At 40.0% G+C, this 23,313-nt stretch overlaps 1 protein-coding gene across 1 annotated transcript in view; it reads right to left on the bottom strand.

The window, feature by feature from the left end:
- The window catches only part of ARHGAP15 (Rho GTPase activating protein 15), a 320,948-nt gene extending 304,581 nt beyond the window's left edge, over positions 1 to 16,367 (bottom strand). Inside the window, exon 1 of the mRNA XM_062498346.1 lies at positions 16,195 to 16,367. Within this exon, the coding sequence (XP_062354330.1) occupies positions 16,195 to 16,218 (24 nt within the window). The 5' untranslated portion in view covers positions 16,219 to 16,367. The remainder of the gene's footprint in view (positions 1 to 16,194) is intronic.
- Between the last annotated feature and the right edge of the window lie 6,946 nt (positions 16,368 to 23,313).

Here is a 23,313-nt window from a genome sequence, read left to right as displayed (position 1 = left end):
ACCTAGAGTGATCACAGTGCTGCTGTTCAAGCTCCCATTTTGGTGTCAGAACAACTCAACAGACTCCCTTCTAGTTATTCAAAGTCCCAAAACATTATTTGTACACAAAAGTTGTTTTCCATTTCCTGTAGAAAACACCAAGACAGTAATGTACAACACTTGCTCTGTTTTCCTCCCCCTTTGCTCACCCTCGTACTACTACACATAGCTCGTGGGTGCAGTAATCTGAGAGTCACAAGAAAACTGGCTCTTTTTATTGCTGTGTAACCATATGAGAAAATGCGTAAGGAAGAGATACTAAACAAGCTGAAATAGCTGGTTTCCTAACTATGGAGCCAGGGAAATGGAAATTCACTTAAGTGCAGTTATAGTACAAACTGTTGAAAAATCAGTGTTTTCCAAATGGGTTGGAGAGCACGGCTATTTCTAGCAACTTCCCTGCAACTTCTGAAGGCCCTGAAAGATTAAATTCCTCGATTTCAGGAAAGTTCATTACTATTAAGACCTCAGAGAAGAGAACACATTGTCCTGGTGTGACGGTGGGAGAGGGAGATGGGGAGCTCTGCTGCACATCTCTGGGCAGGACCACAGCCTCTGCAGGTGGGAGGACACAGCTCCCACAGCTTCAGCCTCTCTTGGTGCTGATAAAACCATTCCTCACAAGAAATTGCCCTAAATGTAGAGGATCATAGCAACAGGTCATGCAGGAAGAATGGCTGAGGGTGGAAGAGACCTTGGTAGGTCATGGGGTCCAACCTGCTCAAGTAGGACCACCTAGAGGTGGTTACCCCAGACCACATCCAGAAGGCTTTTCATAGAACCACAGCCTATTCTGGGGATTAGAAAGGACCTTAAAGATCACATATATCCTAACCCCCAGTGTGGGCTGGGACTTCCAGGAAATTTATATGCATTCATGGCAGCATTCTCGACAAGAAAAGAGAAGGAAGTGCTTTAATATTAGCCCATGACTCACTCAACATGATGTGCCATGATAGAAACACTGAATTTAATTGTACCAAAAACAAAGTTTGTGCCCGTTGGCTGTTTCCTGCATTGACTCAGCTACTCAAGGATCCCCACAGAAGTTGAACCTCAGGTTATGGAAATTACATTAAAGCTGTTTTCTGTTATTTAGGAGCATGCCTGCCTATGACTGCTGCAGAGCTGGTGTATTGCACTTGAGAAAACTCTTTCCATGGATCGTTGGTGGGCAGCACTGTGTGTTCTCCCTCACCAAGACACTTCTCACCACCCTTCAGAGCAGTCAGCACCCAAATCCATGTCACAGGGACACTTTGCCATTTTGGCAGCGAGGACTGCAGCAGCTCCAAGCAGGAAATTATTTTTTTCCTCCTCCTAAACTTGGAGAGTCAAATCATTTTGTATTTCATGTTGGTATCAAATCAAAATTGCTTCTCAACAGATTTTTAGTAGGCTCCAGGCTGGAGAGCCGATCAGACTCGAGAGACAAGAGCAACACTAACTCTGTCACAGATCCAATATTTGGCTGGAGCACATCACTCAGATTTTCTTCTGAAATCTCCCACCTATAAAACTCTGACATATCACTTCTTGGGAGCATTATGAGTTTTAATTAGGTAGTGTCTGTCTGGTGTTGTCAGTACACGACGTGCCACAAAAAAGTTTAATAGTGTGACAAAGTCATGCCCTGGATCACAAGTAGGAGCACAGTCAGTAAATGGCAAGGCTGCAAAGACTTCTGAAACTTGATTCTAATCTCATTGAATCTTGGTTAATTTTCCTGAAAATTGAACTAATTTGCATACAACAGAGTATTACAGGGAGGCTTTCCAAGACACTAAAATTACAGGAACTACTATAAAAGAAAACAACAACAAAACCCAAAATGGAACATTTCCACCATCAGATTTGTCTTAGTGTAAAACAGACTGTGATCCTGCAGAATATGAAGAAGGTCTGGCATAATATGGAAGGCACAAAAGTTGTGTCCTTAGGATTTTCAGGTAGGAATCCTTTGCTGTCCAAGCTCCTGACAGCGTACCAGCCCTATATGCCAGTAGATGGCACCCTGAATATGAGCTCCACAAATGGAACAGCATGATATTTGCATTTGCAAGGAGCATTTGGTAATCCTCACACTCTGCCCTGCCTCTGTGGTTTGTTTGCTTATTTTTGTTCTTTTTGGGTTTGGGGGCTTTTTTTGTTTGTTTGTTTTGTTTATTTTTTTGTGTGCGGTTTTTTGTTGTTGTTGTTGTTGTTGCTATTTGGGGGTTTTTTGTTTGTTTGTTTTGTTTTTAATAACAGAGGTGAAGACCATCAGGAAACAGATAAAATGTTGCCAGAAAACGTAAAAAGGATCCTATCTTCTGCATTTATGAGTTGGTGTTTCCAAATTGTTATTAGAAGCATCAGGGCCAAGTTTGGGCAGGTTTTGCAGGGGAATTTGTTTCGCTTCCTTTGGAAGGCAGAGCTGCCAAGCCCTGTGCAACTGCTTGTGTGGCACTCCATGTCCATTATATAATTAGCTAATTTGCCTTTTGGCAAACAGTTAGCATCTGGATATAAATTTTAGTTTTGAAACCTGCTATGGTTGATTTGCTAGAAAAAGGCATTAAAGCAAGACAGAATTTCCCCTCCCTTCGACACTGTTGTTTAGAACATTCCTGGAGTAAAGGGGCAGGACAACTTTGAGACATTAACCTAAGGGAAACAAGGGAACACACTCAAAATTCGTCTTGGAAATATCTATTTTGGTTACTGTGGAACAGAAGGGGCAGGTTGAAAAAGGGTGAGGAACAACCAATGACAAGAAAAATCCATATCATGAGGATGGATGGGTGATTCAGGAAGAGAATCTGAAATCAGAAAACTGATTAATAGAATGGGGAGAAGAGGTTTCAATAGGTATGAGGAAGGAGAAGTTCAATTTCTGGGGAGTGGGTGAATCACTTACTTATGGGGAAAGAAACACCTCTGAGCTGAAGGAACAAAATTCTTTTTTGGCTGTGGCAGCAAAACTACACAACCAGTCACTTTCAGAGATACCTCAGGAGGTCAAAAGCCTTCTTGGAAGGAAGAAGTGGTTCATCCTTTAATAAAATTTGCAGCCTCACTGGGTCAGCCCTTGCAGTGACTTTCCCCACAAATGGGCCCATGTGTTTGGAATGCTTCAGGAGGATGCAAATCTGCCCCAGCAAGTAGCATAGCAACCTTGTAGTGAAGCAGATTGAGTTTAGCCAGAGCTCAGGCACCAGCTACAGGGGAGAGCTGGCTGATAAACGTTCAAGTGGCATTTGACAGTTCCTAAAGAGCCTAAAACCTCAGTTTTTAAATGCACAGCTGACTTTTAAACACATGGTGTGGAAATAATGAGTGTTGTAGAGGTGAAAAGTGGAAAGGTTATTGTGGATGCAAATCCATAGACACAGCAAAAGCATCCTCTTTCTGAGAATCCGGCCTAGTTTGGAGAATTGCACAGCAAATGGTGAAGACCAGATCTACTCCTTCCTCACAAAGTGTTGGGAATTGTCAAAACTATTCACCAGAAGATTTTCTGTAATGTCTCATTTAAAAATAGAGCTTTCACAGAATCATGACATTTGATAACAGTAAGAATATGTCAATTATTTTTGTTTGATGGGGAAAAATTATCTTCTGCCTTTTTGAAAAGAAAAAGTAGATTACAAAGGCAACAAAACAAAATCAAACCCTTCTGTTGCTATTTAGAGTTTCTATCAAAAAAGTAAATATGCTTTTTAGCTTTCTTCATTAGAAAAAATTAAGATAGTGAATTGCTCTTATCCCTACCATTCTTAAATCTTTTGTAGCAGAACTATAATTTCTGCCTCAGAATGACAGTCTGCAAGTATTGCCCTCCTACAGCATGAATTTCATATTGAATTTATAAGTATTTTAATCCATTTTATACATGCTGCTTTGTCCAAAAAGTGACCCTATAATGAGTAGATTGGTATTAGCCAAGAACTTTATTTCCTGAGTTTTGGTGCAGTATTGCTAAAGTCAGTGTATAGATTTTCTACAAAGCATAGAATTAATTCTTCAAGAAATAAGAAGATAGCAGTATTTCCAAATTTTGGCCTGAGCTATGCCTACATTTCCTACAGCTGCATACAGAGAAGACATAATGAAAATGACAATTCATCAGCATCTTGTTCCAGGGAAGCTGTGGTTGCCCTGTCCCTGGAAGTGTCCAAGGCCAGGTTGGATGGGGCTTAGAGCAACCTGGAATAGTGGAAGGTGTCCCTGCCCATGGCAGGGGATTGGAACAAGATGAACTTCAAAGTTCCTTCCAAAACATGTCATTCTAGGTTTCTACGATTAAACAGCTGTAACATGTACTTGTCTCCAAAAAAGGAGAAACAAAAAGCCTAGTTAAGATAACTTCTCAAATTTCTTATTCAGGATTATTTAAAATAATATATTTTCCAGTATTTCTGAATAAGCTTTTAATTTCCTCCCACGTTTTCTCTATATGACTTACACCATTGCCAAGTCAGAAGCATAATGAACGGAAGTTCTTGACACGGCAGAATGCAAACACTGCAAAATTGAAGTGCCTCTTGTTGCATTGACTAATATAAGTATTTTGCTCAAGAACACACATTACTTGAAGACTATCCATGAAACCTCATGCAAAAAAACATCACAGAAGGTTAAAAATCAGCACTAGGTTCACCATCACACCAGACCCGTGAGCCTGAAAAACCATAAAAATGGAAGCGGAAGTTGCAGCTAACAACTGAAAAAACCAAGACAATGCCAGATACGTGGTGAGTTGGAGCACTCCTATTAAGGAGAATATGTCACTGTGTCTGTGAAAGTGCTTATCACCAAAATCAACACACCTATGTAAATATAGCTGCTGTTTATGTTTTGCCCTTGGCCTGTGCTACACGGATATCTCTGCCAAAGCACAGCTCAGGGCAGCAAGTCCTTAAACATGCACAATGATGGAAAATAAAGGTGAAAAATTGGAAAAAAATAAATACATGTAAAGAGAGAGGATAACCAGTAAATTGCTCCATAGTTTGTTTGGCATTTTTTAAATTACTCCTGTCTGCACTTTGCTATGATCATTTTATTTCAGCCATCCCCACCACTCTGCTTGCAGAGCTGACACATCCCACCCCTGTGCCCAGGGCAGGGACAGAAACAGGAGAGGCTGCTGAGGCGTACACTGTCCTGAGCTGGTGCCCAGGAGTGTCCTGAATCCAGTTTATTTGAGTACTGGAAAACAGAGCAATCCATTGGACTGAAAATACAAAGCAGATATAACCTTCCTGTGCCTTTTCATTTGCAAAAAAAAATATCAGGCACTTAGGAAACATCATTAATTTCAACCATCACTCCTACCTTTAATCAAAGCAGGAGATCAGGAATGACACAACATCACCACTGCCTGGTTCTTTATCCCACTTTTGTCTATTCATATCAGATAGACAATAAACCAGAATTTAGTGCCAGGTTCAGCCTGCTGTAAAATGTTAAATGCCCTAAAATCAGCAGTTCAGTTTCCCTTATCACCTAAAATTGCAATGCCATCTCTAAGTTGATGTGATCTAAGTCCTACAAAAATGTCGTTCATCAGCATTAATTATCATACCCTCTTTTAATTTTTTAACCTGTTGCAGCCATATTAGCCTTTGGTGCTCTCTCAGAACCGAAAATACACAGAGGAAGGATCATGAAGGTCTTCTAAAAGCTGGCTTTGTAATTACTCTTTTCTAGTCCAGTACTTGTGGATTTTTTGCAAATAAAAGCAGAAATGGCCCACTCCAATTTATTAAGTACAGCTACCCATCTCTCTGCTGTGGTCAAAGAGAAGAGCAAATAATCTTTTATGCTTTGTTTGGAGCCGTATCTCACTGGCCAGAATTTCTCTGTTTCCACGTTTGGCATAAGCTGATGAACCATTATTCACAATTTTTTTTGCTCCGAGTTATATCGTTCAGTGTCTATGAAGGATGCACCTAAAGGCAAATTTCTCTACACAGCTTGACACAAATCATAGAATCAAAGAATAACTGAGCTTGGAAAAGACCACTAACATCATCCATTGACAGGCCCATCACTAAACCATGTCCCTAAAAATCACATCTACATGTTTTTGAACACTTCTGTGGACTGTGATTCCACTACTCTCCTAGGCAGCCTGTTCCAATGCTTGATCACCCTTTCAGTGAAGGAATTTTCCCTAAAATCCAATACAAACCTCCCCTGACACAACTTGAAGCCATTTCCTCTTGTCTTATCACTTAGCAGACCTTCTAGGTAGCAACTCAATACAAGAATAAAGCATTAAACAAGCCTTTAGACTGAAAAACCTTTTATCTGTGAGATTTTAACCTGATTTTTGGTATGATGGCAATTTGAAACTCTTTGATTTATCCTCTTATATTAAGACAAGGCAATATTTAACAACACTACTTGGTTAGCAACTACATAATTCCCACAACAAAAGTTTCATGTACCAACCTAATATCCAGTAGGAACAAAAGGTGTTTTCATATAACATAATTTCTTCCTGGCTTATGAAATACAGGAAAGGTGGTTCCAGGTAGGTATTAAAGGCCTGATTCTGATTTTGAGTTCCCAATGAAACAACTGAGGCTGCAGGAATTAAAACTGAGCAATAGCAACATTAAGCACCCCTGAGGAGGAGAAACAAATCATTCACTGCATTATGGAGCCAGGCAAGGAAATGCACTTTGTAACAAGAGGGAAGGGCACAGACTTGCTCCATTGTACAGAAGCAATGATTTTGTTTAATTTTGGGTCTAGTAACATACTTAAAGTTTTAAAGTTTTGAGGGTTTTTTGATGACTCAGTTCCTAAGAATTGAAGTATTGGAGTGTGGTACTTCATTTCTCATTCCTGAGGGTTTTCCACACATATTAGGGATATGTTATTCTCTGCTTACAGCAGGTCACAGAGCCACATGAGTGCAGTCTGCACCTCACAGTACCTTACAGACTTGTACAATTGGTGCTTCAGTGATTTCCTGTCCACTGATAGATGGGCTAATACTTGAGTGGCTTATTGATGTGAAGACTGACTGCAGACCTTTTCTATTTCTTTCAACAAGTAATAGCACATTACAAAATTAAAAAAAAAAAATCAAACAAACATAAAAGGATAAAAAAATAACAATATGCTTATATCAAGTCCCACTTTCTAGCAAGTGGCAGCAAAATATCTTATCCAAATATATTAAATGGAAATATTATTAATCTTTACAATTTTTTGCTTGATTTGTCTCCAGGATTGGATGAAGAGACACGTGAGGAGAGAATATTTATGTGCCTCTTCTGGACTGGCAATGGTTATCAATGAGGATTCAGAAGTGGCCTAAAGTCCTCCTTTGTATTCTGGAATTTCACAGAAGATGGAAATCCCTGAGTCTGCTCCCTTCTATATATAGATAAACCTTCAAAAAGAGCAGGACAGATGACAAAGGAAAACAGGGAAAATCTGCTTGGTCTCTATAGGGCAGAGACGTGCTCCCTCTGGAAATGCTTTCCCATAGGACTGGAAATGTTCTGAGAATTAGAAAGAGAGGAGAATGAGAGAGTTACTATACCCATGTTTTGTCTATGCAATGACAAACCCTTCACACTCACATTTTATGACTCCAAATCCAACAATCCTACTCATGTAATGCTCCATGATCTGCTATGTGCAGGTCTTCCCTGCACAAATAAAACTTGCTTGGAAGTATCACTGGGATATGTTGCAAACAACCAAATCACAAAAAAAAAAAAAAAAAAAACCCCAAAAAAGGTTCAAGAATGTGACTTCATATGGCCATGCCTTCTCTTGCATCGCTTAGTTTCTTAATTATGCTGCATGGGAAGGTCTCAGAAAAGGTAGTAGTAGTTTCAAAAGTTCTTCTGTCCCAATATATCATATGGGATAGCATAATGGAGGCTATTTTCACCATTCCCATGTCAATTCAATATCTTAGCTTCCAGTGGAACTTGAAGCTAAAAGTATCCTGCATCCTTTGTGTGCAGTTTGGCCTGCATATGTTCTGGGAACAGTTGTCCACAGTAGAAATTCAGTTGAATATGTAAAAGAACATGCCTGGGGGAAAAAAAAAAAAAAAAAAAAAAAAAGCTACTTCTAGGTCTCCCTGCTGGCAGCACCTTTCATTTCTTTCTGGATTGCTTGTGATCCACGACACCTGCCTCTATTTTCCATGCTGTGCAAGCTAGATTACAATCCTTCTGATGGAGAATATTGATTATATAGAGGCAGTTTAAAAAACCAATCTGTATCATCTTATACACAGCACTTCTAATGCTTCAGATGACCCCAAACAGCAGGACTAGAATGGTTTGGACATTAGACCAATCACATTAAATAATTTACAGCAGCATAAAATTTAGTAACAATGTATAATTCATGCATTTAATTGGTTTAACACTAAATAAGACCTAAAAAGTGCTAGAGGAGAATGCTTGGCAAATCCTGACCTGTCCTACTCATAAGGAGAAGAAAATTTCCTTCTGTCTCCTTCCTGTTTTTGTTAAGGTTTATTTACAGCAGATAAGTACAGAGTAGAGCCATGGCTTTCCAAACACCTCAAGACTGACCACTCTAAACTTACTTCACACTTGCACCTGATGCTTCTTTCATGGTAACTTTTTTAGTTTAAAGCTGTATAATTCTGAATTAGAAAAAAAAAATAAAAAATCAATGTTTTCTCTAGGAAGATCACATAAGAATCACAAATTTTCCCCGGTGCTTGAAAGAAATCTGTTCCTATAGCCTAAATGTTCAGAAAAGTGTTGTTACTTTTAATGTTGCCAGATCTGAAGTGATGAGATACTATGGGAAAGGTTATTCTTGCAGTATTTACAGATACAAGCAGAAGCAGAAGTGACAGAAATTTCAAAGTAAGGCTGCTTGAAATACTTCCAGCTCAATTTTACAGAACTTCTCCTCACAGAGATTTGGATATTCATCCAAGCTTTCCATGCTTACCTGAACTAGACATGTGGTGATGGTAATTTTGGAACAGCCCAAACTCTTTGGAGAAGTAGAAGAGTTTGTACCACAAGACAAACTGATGTATTAGAAAAATATTTTTTAAACACCTGAAAGCCAGCTGCAAATAGCCGAAGAAACAAACTTCTGAATGTCAGAGCTTTGCCACCTGAAATTTTGGGCTTAATTGGACAGGGAGGGGACTGTCACAAAGCCTGCTTGGGTAGGGTGTGACAGCCCATTTGTGCCCTCCCCACAGCTGCACTGGATGATTCATTGGGAGGAAACATTTCACATTCATCACCGGCTCTAACTGCACACCAGTTTTATCTCACTCTAAATCAGTTGGGCACTACTGAAAGTTGTAAGGCACACCTCACTTTGCCCTCCAGTCCTCAGTTCCTGCAGCAGCACTGTCCCCTTCATCAGAAAAAATGCCTTCTTGAGTTCTGTAAAGCCTTCGGTGGAGTAGCAACAGTGGTTTTGACCTCTTAGACTATCTCAGAGTTCTTCAGCTCAGTAGTTTCAATGCACATTTGCTATGTCTTAATCCTTTTTGCAGTTCCATATCCCCATCATCCCACAGAAGACATCTGTCAAACTGAGATACTGAGATTATTGAATACCAAAGGCTTTAAATCTTCTCAAACTTCAAAAATAAAGAACAGAATGAATTTATGCTAAACTTACTTCTTTTTTTATTTTAAACTTACAATAATACTTTTTTTTTTTCCCCTGACCCTGCCTGCCTCAACAGTTCTACAAAGAGGATTCTTGTGCTTCATCCGGACAGAGATGCCCTCCCTCCCACTCCCCCGGATGATGTCTGACTTCCCGTGCTGTGCACATGAAACAGTCCCTCCCACCCTCCCTCCATCTCCCATCATCTATATCTGCAGCAGTTTTTGTGCTTCGATCCTGCAGCTGTTCCCTTACTTCTTCTCACTGCTCCCACTTCCCATCTGAGGGAGGAAAAAATCCTCCAGACACTTTTAATCTGTTCCCACACTCCATCTCCACTTTCCTTTGCAGAGGTCCTGGTGCTGCACTTCCAAGAGATGCAGCAGAGACGGCACCTACAGTTCCAGGAGAGAACTTTTTAAGCTGTAGCAGGAACCAGAAGGGGAAATTCTTTGTGGTTTGCTTTGAGCAAACCCCTCTTCTGCATTTCATGGGGCCCCCAGTTTGCTTTCTTCACCAGCCACTGCTGCCACAGAGCACAAGGCAGGAGTGTCTGCCCCACCAGGCTGCTCCCCAGCACCATGTGGCAAAGAGAAGACAAAGGCCCTTGTTCTGTGTGATAACATCTGATATCAACCACACCGTGCAGCTAAGATGTCTGCACATGGGAAATACCAACGGTGCTGTGCTGACAAAAAAGTTAATTTCCTAGACTCATAGAATGGTTTGGGTTGCAAAAGACCTTAAAGATCATCTATTTTCAACTCCCCTGACATGATTGCTTTTATGACACAAATAGTTTGAACATAGGCTCTATCAATTATACTTATTTTCTTTTTGCTGCAAATAAATTTATTTAGCAAGGGACCAGAAAACTTTATCTCACTAAGGTGGTTCAGGGTGATTCCAGCAAACCTTGTACATGTTTTCTGCAGGCCAGGAGGCCACAGCCACCCGTGTCCTACCAGAGATGTGCTACACATAGCCAAAGTCAACACCACTGGCACCAGGAACACAGCAGAGCCAGAGCAGCCTGTCTCACACATCGTGAGGCAGTGTCAGCCATTCACCTGCCCCCAGCACTGTTCAGGGCAAAAATACTTAACGACTATCACATTTTCCACTGGGTTTATGAGGTAGTGTCCTCAAACCCCTTTTTGGATGAAATAGCTGCACTCAGCTCAACTGAACCTCTGCAGTCCTGTGCACTGAGCTAAAATGTCCTCAGACTGCATCAGCATTGTTCCCTAAGTACCTGAATCTTGGTGCAGGGTCCAACTCTGATAAGAAATATCTTCATTTAACTTCTTTCATTCTTTCGTTCTATGCAATTTTTGCTTCACATCTTAATAGATTCTCTCTTTTCAGCTACCCCCACTCTAAGAAAGGCTTTACAAAAGACCCAAGCTACAGAAGAAAATTAAAGCTAGGAAGGAAATTTACAAATTCAAACTCTGTGCAGTAATTCTGAATGTTTCAGGTGTGACTGCATCCTACTCAAGCAGGAGCTAGTGCAGGGCTGTCCAAAGGAAATTCAAAAGTGGTTTGAAAACACCACTTCCTCTAAGCTTCTGCTAAAACTTGGGGCATTCCTTGACTTTTCCAGGGTTTAGGATTAATGAAGGAGGAGTAGCTGACATGCTTTCACTTGGGCTGTTTCTGCTTTCTTTGGGACTTCAAGAGCAGATGGATTAATGGTGGATTGATTAATGCTAAATGGGTTAATCCTAAATGTAAAAATCATCACAAGAATTTGATTACTCATTACTACACTTTGTTGGGTGCTTTTTTTGTGTTTTTTTTTTTTTTCCTAATAAATAAACCAAGAATGTAATGTACTGCTGCTAATGGAAATGTTAATCTCTCTGGATCAAACCTCAGCACTACTCAGCCCAGCACACAAAAGGCAGCATGTGCCAGAGTTCTGGGATATAGAAACTCTGAGGTGACATCCTCCCAGGTGTAAAATATTGATTAATTCATAGCAAAACTCTCTGCTAGAAATGCATTTTTGAGAGAGCCCAAGGAGGCTCCTGTTGGTGTCCATGGTGTGGCCATCTGTGATGTGTGTGTGGGTTTGGCTCTGAGCTCCAGCTGCAGCAGAGACACCAGAGAGCTGAGAGCTCCTGACACCCAGCAGGCTGGGGACAGACCCAGCAGCCATGCAGGTGACAGAACTCTCTCAGAGACAGGACTGCAGACCTTCAACTGCTTTCACAAAATATCTCTCTCGTTTCCTTCCTCACCCCAAAAGGAAGAGAATTTGTAACATCCTGACTGGCAAATAAACAAGTTCAGGTGCCAAGGGCTGTGTCCTGCCTAAGAGCACTTTCGGTAACTGGTACCTGATTCAGCACCAAATAAAGCAGTGGTTTTGTTCAGGATGTGGCAGAAAAAGAAATCCAAAGCAAAGAACAAGCCCATATTTGACACACATCTCTTCAGCTCTAAGCCATGTTCACTTCTGTTTTCCCTTCCTCCTCATCCCCCCGTACCTTCTTATCAGGTTGCAGGTGTACTGAAAACTGATGGATGTTTTACAGAAGGAATCATAAGTCCCTTTAAGTTCATCTCTTCAAAGACTGTGCCTGCTTGGTGTATCAGGCATAAGGTTTGGAAGAAATGTGCATGAAAACCACAGTAGAAACCCACAACAACCAGCTTAACTGCAAGTGAATTGTTTAATATCTGTCAATCTTGAATGGCAGGAAGAGTTATATGGAACTTAAACAACCTACCACCAATCATAGCACCATCAAACTCAGTTAAGTTATTGAAGAAATACTTCAGTAAATATCTGAGCACTCCCCAAGTTAATACAACTTGCACATACACACAGCAGCTTAGCAGGTTATTTGGAGAATAGAAATACTTAAACCTCTGTTACCTTTCCTACTTAATTCCCAAAACATTTCTTTCTCATAAGTAAGCTAAGTGAAAATACAGACAAATTAAGAAAAAAGGTCAAAGTTTTTAATCATATATGAATTTTGGTTCCTAATTTCTGCAAGCAGGATTTATTTTACATGTGCCAGATGTCAGAATTTCCAGATTACTTCAATATGAACCAATAATGCCCTGAAAATCTTCTCCAGCATGGCCTGGCTCCTTCCACTGACAGCTCTTCCATGAGCTAGATTTGCCCATTGTCAATTTGCAACATCTAAACATCTGTGCCCAGAAAATTATTTCCTAACCTTCTTAGTGAAAATCTAAGTGCTTGCCTTTTGCTCCTGTCTCAGCCAGCCTGGAAGTTTGCAACCCAGGGAGCTTCAAGTTGTGACAAAAATGATGCAAGACTGTGACAAGAAGTCTCACTCTTCAAGTAAAAAATAGCTCTGCATTGAGGAAGTCCCAGTGTAAATGAGGAGCTAGCAGTGCTTGTTTTGTAGTGAGTCTCCAAAACAACCTTTTTATAGTATTTCTCAAAGCAGGGAAGGCTGACAGAGGCATGCTGAGTGTGTGAAGGCACGATCTTAACATCCAGCACAGCAAGGAAACAACCATCTCTGTCCTTCAGGGGCTGGTAAGACAGTGAAATTCAGATTCTCTGAGACCCCTTGTTGAACCCACCTTAAGGGAAGATTTCAGAGCAGATAACACCAAAACCTCCTCACCTAGCCCGGGTTCCCAAATGCTGAAGGCAGCAAGGCATTCAGCCTACCCTGACCCTCAGAGGTCATGACACCAGCTTGATGGTGACAAAAGCTGTTGGAAGCCACAACAGAATGGAAAAGGGACAGTTTTGTAAAGGTTGTGCAACCAGGAAGGGAAATCTGCTGCAGTGCTCCTAATGACACTTGAATTATCATGCAAAACCTGGGCTGAAACTGTATCCAATCTGCTTTCTTCAAGACTAATACTACCAAAAAATGAAACCAAGAAAACCATCTGCATATAATACTATCCACCAGCACCACTTTCTGCCTTTGTAACATGGAGAAACAGGTTTCATGAATCCCTATGGAACTCTTAGGAGGTAAGTGGAGTGTAGAGACTTTGGATGAAACTCAGGTGATGCTTTGTTTTGTTTTTAAAAGAGATCATGACAAACAGCACCAATAGAGGATTAGGACACATTCTGTACAACTGCCTATTTCAGGTTAAAAGTTAGGAACACACTTAAGTACTGACAGACTTCTTCAACAAGAGATGTTTTTTAGCCACATGCAGGCTTTAACAGCTCATTGAATGGTAAACAACTCACACTGATTTATCTGACACAGCACAGAGGTATCTAACAAAAAAAAAGTCAAGAAAAATAAGCAAGTGTCAGAATTACCCATAGTGAGCATTAAAAAATCCATAAGACTCTCCTCGATGTGATTCAGTAAAACATGCCATAATAAAGGAGTTACCATGGCTCAAAGTCTACAGCAGAGACCCAAGCTGAAGTCTTTGGGCAGCACAGCCAAAGCCATTCTCACTGCTGCACTGGAGATCACAAAGGGAAATCCATCCCCCTTCATGGCATGCTGCTTTTTAAAACCTGTCCTGAAGCTCGTTGCTGCAAAGAAGTAATAATTTCTGGGACCAGAAACAGACAGAGAAATCCAAACCAGAGCTGCTGGAATTCTCCAGCAAACATATTGGAGGTCGCAGAGTTTTGCCACCCAAACAGCAGAAGACAAATTCAAACATGCCTCTGTCACCATTTTAGTTTCTGTTTCCTGTTGCACTCCAGGTAGGGAGGATGCAGACCCCTGGTGACAGGGACTACCAAGAGTATCATGCACTCAGTCTTGGTTGGAAGAAGATGGAGCATCTCTTCCAAACAAGGATATCTTTGTGTCAAAGCAAAGCAAAAAGAAGCTTCTACAGCAAATGCTGCAAAGAAAAACTTTTTTCTTTTTTTACTTTTTTTTTTTCAATTCAATAATAGTGTATAGCAGAAGCTTTAAAATACAGAGTGCTTCTGCTGTTCACTCTATTTGGAAAAGAAAATGAACAAATGTACATCACAGATGTAATTGGATGGAGAGGTAAACTGAACAAGACATGCTGCTTTAAAATGAATTTGCTTTGGACACAAAGGGGTAAGTTGCAGAGAAAGAGAGAAAATAAAGACATAAAACTCTGAGAATTCGAACTACTTCACCAACTCTCACAGCTCTTTGGAAAATGCATTTTAAATTACTCTAAGACTGCAGCAGAAACATAAAAATCACGACAAACACAGCCCATGAAAAGAACATGTTCTTTTTATACAATTTCCCTGTCTGTGCTGATTTGTGTATGCAGGCAGGACAGCTTTTTTTTTTTTCTCCAAAGAGTACAGAAAATATGAAATGTGATCTTGCAACATTACAACTAAAATCTGTCTCCAATTAGTATGCACAATTCCAAAATGAGCTCCGAGCCACGTGCAATATCTTTCAACTCTGACCCACATTTCCAAAAGAAACCCCAGTTGCCTGTTGTGAGAAGGCAATCAGTTACAAACAGGAGCACAAGTCACAAAGTTTGCAACAAGCTACATATTACTGGGATAAAAAATTTTCAGCATAAAACAAGCCTTTCTAATTCTGGCTCTCCTTTATGCGGCCCATAATCAAAGTGCTTTATTGTGTTATTTGAGCATCTTTCTGAATTACTGTTTCTTTGCAAAACTGTGCAGGCCAGAAAGCTGTTTATCCACTGACAGCAATGCAAAGATGTCTTTGCTGAGGGAAAGCTTTGAGGTGGGGGTTCAGGACATACAATCCTTTTTCTGGCCTGTTCTGAAGCAAAAGGTGAATTAGTCTGGGTTTAAACAGCCCGTGCAGGAAACACAGCTGTGACATCTCTACTGAACAGATCCATGAGGATCACATTGACTGCCCATGGAGAAACCCAGGAGATTTTATGTGAAATGTTCTTTATGCCCTATGTTCTTTTCCTACCCATATAACTGATGAATAATAGAGTGGTATCAAACTTCTTGATATCAAGTAGATATCAAGGCAAGAAATCCCTCTATCAACATCTTCAGACTCCACAAATACCAAAACAACTAGACACCTACCCTTAGCACTGACTTTTACAAAATCTAATCTTAGCACTGACTTTTACAGGCTTCTAATCACATCCCTCATGGTCACTAGCACAGAAGCCAGTTAATCAAACAGTGCTAAACTGCACTCAGGAAGGGCAAATGCTGGAAAAAGCAATCTAATCTCATTTCCCAGTCAGTGCCACAAAGTTCTCTACATTTTTGGGGAGAGCTGGTTAGTTCTGGCTGAGATAGGAGAAGGCATTAGTGGTTTGGGGTGCTAAACAAGGTCAGGTAAAGTTGCCTCTTGCATAGGATGCAAGAGATTTGCTAAATTCCAAGCACTAATCTAAAACATCATTTCACATCTATATCCTCTACACTTTTCTCATTGCTTCCAAATTCACAGAGGCCTATAGAAATAAAGTAAATGTGCAACTAAATCAACCTGATTTGAATGCCTACAAAATGCTCGTAGCTATGATTATTTTAAAATTTTCAGCCAGAGATTTCCCAAACTGCACTGAGATGGATCAGAGGCTCCTTACCTGCAGCCTCGGGGACGTTGTCATCTCATCTCAAGCCACCATCGACAAGCAACAGTTTTAACTATTTCAAAAGAACGGAAAAGATCAAGGTCACATGTCTAGAGACAACATTTGAGTTAGTCCCACAGCTTGTACAGAGTGAAAAAAGCAGGGAAAAAAAGTAAAATAAAACCACTTCCTGCGAGAGCAGAAGTGAAGCATCTCACCAGTAAATGACTTACATCTAAGGTTAGTGTAAAATTCTTCTGGACTGGAGAAAAAAAGCACAGATTTTAAAGTATGAAAGCAGCTTTTTGGTGAAAATTACCTTCTGCAAAATCTAGCCTTCCCTGTTTGCTGCAAAGATGAGGTTTAAAAGGAAATGCTGAAAGGAATTACAATTCTAAGCCTTAAGACAACTTCCCTTTTCTTACCTCAATGAAACCCTTTCAGTATTGAAATAAATAGCTTGCAACAAATCTGCTTTGCTATTTTGAAAGGTAGCTTTAGTAAGCAGGACATTTACCGTACTGTTATTTAAATTATTAAAGTAGCAAGTTCTGGACAATCAGAGAGTTTGCTTCTGAAAAAAAAAAAACACAAAAAACACCTGTAGTGACTTGTACTTTGCCTGGCAGAGGTCAGACAGGCAAACACTTCTGTTTCTTTGACTTTCTGCTTCAAGACTTCTCCACGAAGCAGCCCTTGGAGAAGCAGGGGCGCACGCAGCTGCTGCCCTGCGTCACTTCCCGCAGCATCCCGCACTGCAATGGTCCCTCCCAGGCAGGGGGAACCCTGAGAAACACCAGATTCAGGCACAGCTCCGGGCCTTTGGGGCTCTGGAAAAGTCCCTTCCTCGTAAATGCCTTCATCAGCATCTGCCACGTGTTTTTGGTTTTTTCGTTTTTTTGTTTTTTTTTTTTTTCATCAAGGAACACTAGTATCTTTCTGGTATTTCTAGGTCAACTTACAAACTGGAGCAGCGGGGATTTCCATGCAGGGCAGGGCTCTGGTTCTGTGGGGACAACCAAAATGTTGGTCAGGTTAAAGAGCTCTCTGGTAATGCTTTGGCATAAAAAGAGGATCTTTTTTTGGTTATCTCCCACAAAAAAAAAAAAAAACAAAAAAAAAAACCACCAAACAAAAAAAACAGCTGCCATATGACTTGAGAAAATCACAGCTGTCCTGATATTTAAGGTTTTGTCCCGACAGTGAGGTAAAATGAGCTCTGTTGTCAGGTGGAGCTCAAGAAGCTCTACCCCATCTGTACAGAGGTCCAACAACAAAGTCATTGGGTGCCCTAAAGGAGGATCCCACAGAACAACCCATGGTTATAATAGAGGGAAATAGAGATAATGGAGAGAGCCAAACCATCCTAATGGAGATAGAGAAGGAGGGGAAGGCCTACAAGGGGGTTGTGACGTATTTTACAAAGCTGCAAAGAAAAGACTGATTTGCAGGCAGGTCATTTCCTATTGCAGCAAGAAAAAAGATGCAAGAAAGTTCCTGTAGAGAGAAGCTTTAGTCCATCAGTCACTAACTGAAGCAGTAGGGAAGCAAGACCTTCAAGGACTCAAGAAACTCTCAAAGTCCAGCAATAAAACAGGGGGACAGAGCCCTGCTGAAGAAATGGAAGAGCTCTTAGGCCACAGAGTGACTCTTGTATTATTGTCATTAATTTTTTAGTAACTTCTACAAGAACCATTTTGTGGCCAAAGATCCAATTATGCCAAAGGCCACACAAAGCCAGAACCAAGACTCTCCTTGTTTCCAAATGCTTCCTATGTGTGTCGAGAGGCAGCACACAGGGACAAGCAGGAGAGGGAGCTGAACAGCACAACAGCTGCTTTTCTTCTGCTGCTGTTCTAAACTATCATTTCTTGGTAGGCCCTGCATTTCAGGCATGTATTTTAAAGTTGGAATTTTGAAACAAAAAAGTGAATGATGTCTATGAGTTGTGATGAGGGGTATCTTTGAGGAGGTAAGAGAGCAATACAGTAATTTTTTCTAAACTAACCATTTCTAGTGTTTCAGGATCTGCAGCAGCACTAATTAACTGCTCTTTCAAAAGCAGTGTATATGCCAAGAAGTTTTGTCATATTAAATAAATTTTAATTGAAAAATCTATTGTAGCTGTGTGGATCTCAAGATTTTCTTCAAATAAAATCATTGGGAGCATTTTTACAGTCATAAAATATTTGTGAGCAGTGTGGACAACAAAAGTTGACCACTAAAATATGAAAAGCCATCATCAAACCAGTAAAATACTGCAGCAGAAGTTGCCTGTGTTACCTGGTCCAAACCCTAGATGACTGGGGACATGACATTTTTCTTGAAAACATCTTTCACTACACACCTAACATTTCACTCGAGTTGCAGACTGTGTCTGAGCTCCTTCACATCCATTTGACAGTATGTCAGCAGTGACAAAATCTATAAAAGGATGGCAGCTTTGCATACAGCTCAAACTTATGCAGCACAAGCTTCCTGTGTGATCTCTGAAAGGCTGAAAATACTTTAGATGTGCAAAAAAAAAAAAAAATCCTGTTTAACAAAATCTAAGCACTCATTTATTCTAAGTAAAACTAAGCAGGAAACAGAAGCTGCATAGACACTACCTGGAGCAGATTGCTGTGCAATAGGTTGGCCCTTGTGTTTGCTGTGCAAGTTAAAGATGGAGCATCATTTCTGAGGTGCTGATTTCTTGTCCCTGTTTTAGTGGCTGATGGCGTCATTGCCTGTGAGATGCGTCACCAAGCTGGTGAACATCCAGATTGCCTCATCTCATACCCTGGAGAATAAAAGCTAAAAAAGTGGTTTTAAAAAAATCACTGTTGACTGGAAGTGTTGAATGCCCAGCAAACGTTATCAGGTCTGTTATAACAAATTCAAGAGGTATCATACGCTTCCTCAGGTGCATAAACAGCTATTCTGAAACATATTCTGGACCAGCACTCTGCTGAGGGGGAAAGAAAATTTGTCATTTTTTGTTGTTTTTGCCTAGTTCAGCCTTTACTCCGTGTTGTGATGACTGGCAGGCAGCCTGGTGTCTGGCTTGTAGAGCAGACACCCAGTAGGAAAACTAATTCAGTGGCTAAATCAAACCATAACAGACAATACAAACCTGACAGCACACAGGCCTGCAAGGACAACTGTGCATCCAATGCCTTGTCGCAGAAGAAAATAAGTTTTTAATAATAAAAATGGCTTAGGCACCAAAATTTTGCAATTCACTGGGATAAACCCTAGGAAACCAGAAGACTGTGTGATGGTCATGGAATCATGGAATTTGGTTTGGTTTGGAAGGGCCCTTAAAGATCATTTAGTTCCAATTTCTTGCCATGGGCAGGGACATATTTCACTAAACCAGATTGCTCCAAGTCCCATCCAATCTGGCCTTGGACAGTGAAAAAATAATTAATTACTTCCTACATTTTTCACCAGAGTAAAGGCATTTCTCATAATTTTAAAACATTTCAAAAGGAGAATTTTTTTTCTCCATGGCCAGTAATTCATATTCTTGCTCCTAGCAATCATTTGCTCAGAATTCTGATGTCCATTCAGCAGCTTTTTTTTTTCTTTTTTTTTTTTTCTTTTTTTTTTTTTTTTTTTTTGCTACAAGGGCTTTGAATATTTAATCCCAGCAAAAACGTTTCTGGAAGCACACTCTGATGTGTCAAGAAGGCCATGCTTGTGGCCATGTAACAGCTCCAACAGCTCACAGGCCGAGCGAGCAGCAGCCTCTAATATCACCTGCTTGGGCTATAAATGCTCATTATGCAGGAGCCTGGATGTAAATTGTAAATGTAATTGTAAATATGCAGTGATGGCTAAATGCACACAACCCTCTCAACCACAACGTGCATTATAAACATTCTGGTGCCATATTCCAAAGCCTTTTACTCTGAGCTGGCTTTTCCCCCAAGCAATCCATTTTACTTACCACACTCTTCAAAGTGCAAGAGATGTTTTAACAAAATGGTCACAGGTGGTAGGAAATAGATCTTTAGAGATTCTCCAGCACTTTAATGTTGGCTCTATGGAAGGAACATATGTGCTGTGACTTGAGGTCTGAAACCCAGAACATTCACATTTTAGGAGAAAAGTGATCTTGCAATAAATCACTTAATATCTGAGCCACTGAAGTTTTGATAACAGACATACTGTAGAAAGAAGCAGAAAAGTTTAGGATAGTGAACATTTACTTCCTAATAAACTTCATTTTGCCTTAAAACGAGGCTTGGATTTAGGAATATTAATAGCTAAGAAAATAACTTTTTTTTGGTTTAACCTCATTATTTTTCAAACTTAGTTACTGCTATACTTCATTGTTGAAGAAAAATAAAGACACTAATGTCAACAGAAACTACTGGGTAAGAAAGTTCTATAAAAATCCAAACTAGTCTTTTTCTCTCTCTTTCCCAGTTGATTTTAGAGATCTTGCCATTTATTTTAAAAGCCAGCCTTGCCTAGGGCTATATTTAATAACTTAGAAAAGCCACTCCAATCCATTGTATAGCCATACTGTACTAAAAAAAGAGACAAAACCCCAGCATATGTTGATGCATTATGTAAAGACTTTCCTTGACAGGATTTAGTTACATGCAAGCTTGAAATGCAGTGCAAATGTATTTTCTGGAGTGCTAAAAGTACTACAATACCAAACTGCCAAAAAGGTGGTTTTACATGACACAATAAGGAACCTTAAAAGAAAAGAGTTGTGCTCTCCGGGAGACAATATCTTGATCTATGAGCCTGTGATCAAGTCAGAGCTACAAAAACAGTCAATGTTTTCAGGGTGAAGGAAGAGTCTGGAAGGAATATGTCAGTCCTTAGCACAAAAATGATGCTCAGCCAGTGTTGTTTCTACCTCTGTTAAGAGTTTCAGCTACTTGGTGAATAGTTTCTCATGGAGAAAGTCCCAAATCTTGTAAAATCCCATGCTGAGGATGAACAGAGAAGAAAGATAAAATGTTCTGAGATATTTTTTCTCCTTCTACTTCAGCATTTGAGGAAAAACAGTCTCATTTCTACAGTACCAAAGTCCCCACTCACAATATATAAATAAATAAATAAATAAATTAATTAATTAACTTAAGCAAGCAGACAAACAAGCTATTAACAAAAAACAATGTGTCCCTATCAAATCTAGTGGAAATAAGAATTCCTGAAGTCTTTTCTCATCTCTTCCTAATAGAGGCTTTATCTGAGTGGCAGCTCTGCTCTCACCCTGCTCCCTCCCATTCTGCCATCCCAGAGTACATCAGAACTGTCCCGGCACTGGTACCAGATAAAAGAAGGCAACAAATGCAAGGCAGAGTCAATTGCAGGATGTCAAACCCCTCTGCAGACAGATGGATGTCCTCTCTTGTGTCCAGAAGATTTCAGGGGAGGCTGTGCTGCTTGGAATGGACTGGGAAACATCAAATAAATCAGTTTATCAAAGACGTGAAGCAATTAGTTGAATTAATTATTTCTGTACACCAGTTCCAATCCCTTCCTGTGATTTTATTTGCTCATGTAATACACAAATACCTCTAGTTTGTGTACGTGGTTCTATCCCTTTGCCCTTTTCCCTATCTCCCTCCTTCTGGCAGGCAATTTCTGTATTCTCATAGGATCTGGGAGACGGCAGGAAATCAGGTTATTGGTGAATGGGGGTATCCAGATCTGAGGAAGAAAAAAGAAAAAAAAAAAAGAAAATAAGAAGGGCATCCTCAGTGCAAATCGTAGCCACAAGGCTGAGTGTTAGATATGTTTGGCTGTTTGCATTTCTTGGAAGATTTAGTCACAGCAGCCACCTGCAGAAAATAAGAACATCCTTACTCAGAGCGCTTCAACACGTCCATAGAAACACAAAGAATTTCAGCTTGCTCCAAGCAGACAAAAATAGAAAACTGATAGCCCTCATTCTATAGCTCTTGAGCTTGTTCCAGTTTTTCAGTTCCTTTTAATTCTATAGTCTGTGGTCTCTGGAGTCACAGACTTCCTTTTCCCTTGTTTCTTAAGGCCATGCTCTGGTCCTCTTTGCTCTGGTCCATGCCTGTAATATTGCTTTTTTGGGCCCCTTATTATTTTATTAACCTGCCAAGGCTAAGAGAGACTCTCCTAAAGCAGGTACACAGCACTGCCATACCCTAAAGCTGCAGTTACCTCCGTAGGTTTTCATGGAAGAATCACCTCCAGGCTATAGCAGAAGGAGCCTGGAGCTATGCTTTACTGTAACAAAATATAATCGGTATTTGTTCACTGAACCTAGTTAACAAAAAAAAAAAAGAATAAAAAAATACATTACCCAAAGTCTAACTATGAACATAAAACCTAACTGCAAACATAAAGTCTAACTACAACCATCCAGTAAAATAAACAAAAAAATAAAAAACCCTAAAAATTGTATAACAAATATATAAAAGTTCATCAAAACACCAAAAACAAATAAAAGGCCTTAATCCTCACAACCACCAAAAAACAGAACATAAAAACCCCCTAACAATGCACCACACATGCACAGAACACAGCAAAAAATATGCATAACACAAAAAGTTTAAAAATATATAAATCAAAACTATCAAATAAAAAATCGTACACCATTAGTAAAACAAAAAACTCCTCAACCACCCAACACTATTTTACTTACTAAATAAATTATATTAAATCTAACTAAATTTATTCCTGTCAATTCCTGTAACTCACTTATAACATTTACAACATCTCCACTCTTGCATGATGTGTATGTGGGGGTGTTTAGCAAAATTATTGCAATGCTAATTTCTTCCCAGCCAGAATTGGACCTTCTGAGCTGTGAGAAGTGTTCATCCAGATCCATTATTTCCATAAACCCAGGCAAGCCCTATGACAGGACAAAGTGTATCATCAGCAGTTCCAATGGAAAGTGGTATTTAGAGCTAGGTAGTAATTTTAGGAGTATTTAGGATGTAGGAGAGTGGGAGGAGTTTCTGCTGCAGCCTCTTGATTTTCATAAAGGCTTAATTAATTACAAACCCTTCAGTCCACCTCCCCACCTGTGTTATCAATTCACCTTTATTTCAAGCTCCAGTTACTGTGACCCTCCTAATTCTTCTGAGGAAAAAAACATTAAGCATTAGTTCTGCTGGGAAAAATACTCTCCATAAGGCTTTT

The sequence above is a fragment of the Cinclus cinclus genome, chromosome 9, assembly GCF_963662255.1.
Source record: "Cinclus cinclus chromosome 9, bCinCin1.1, whole genome shotgun sequence".
Taxonomy (NCBI): domain Eukaryota; kingdom Metazoa; phylum Chordata; class Aves; order Passeriformes; family Cinclidae; genus Cinclus; species Cinclus cinclus.
Note: the sequence above shows the minus strand (reverse complement) of the source record. Positions and strands in the feature narration are given on the sequence as shown.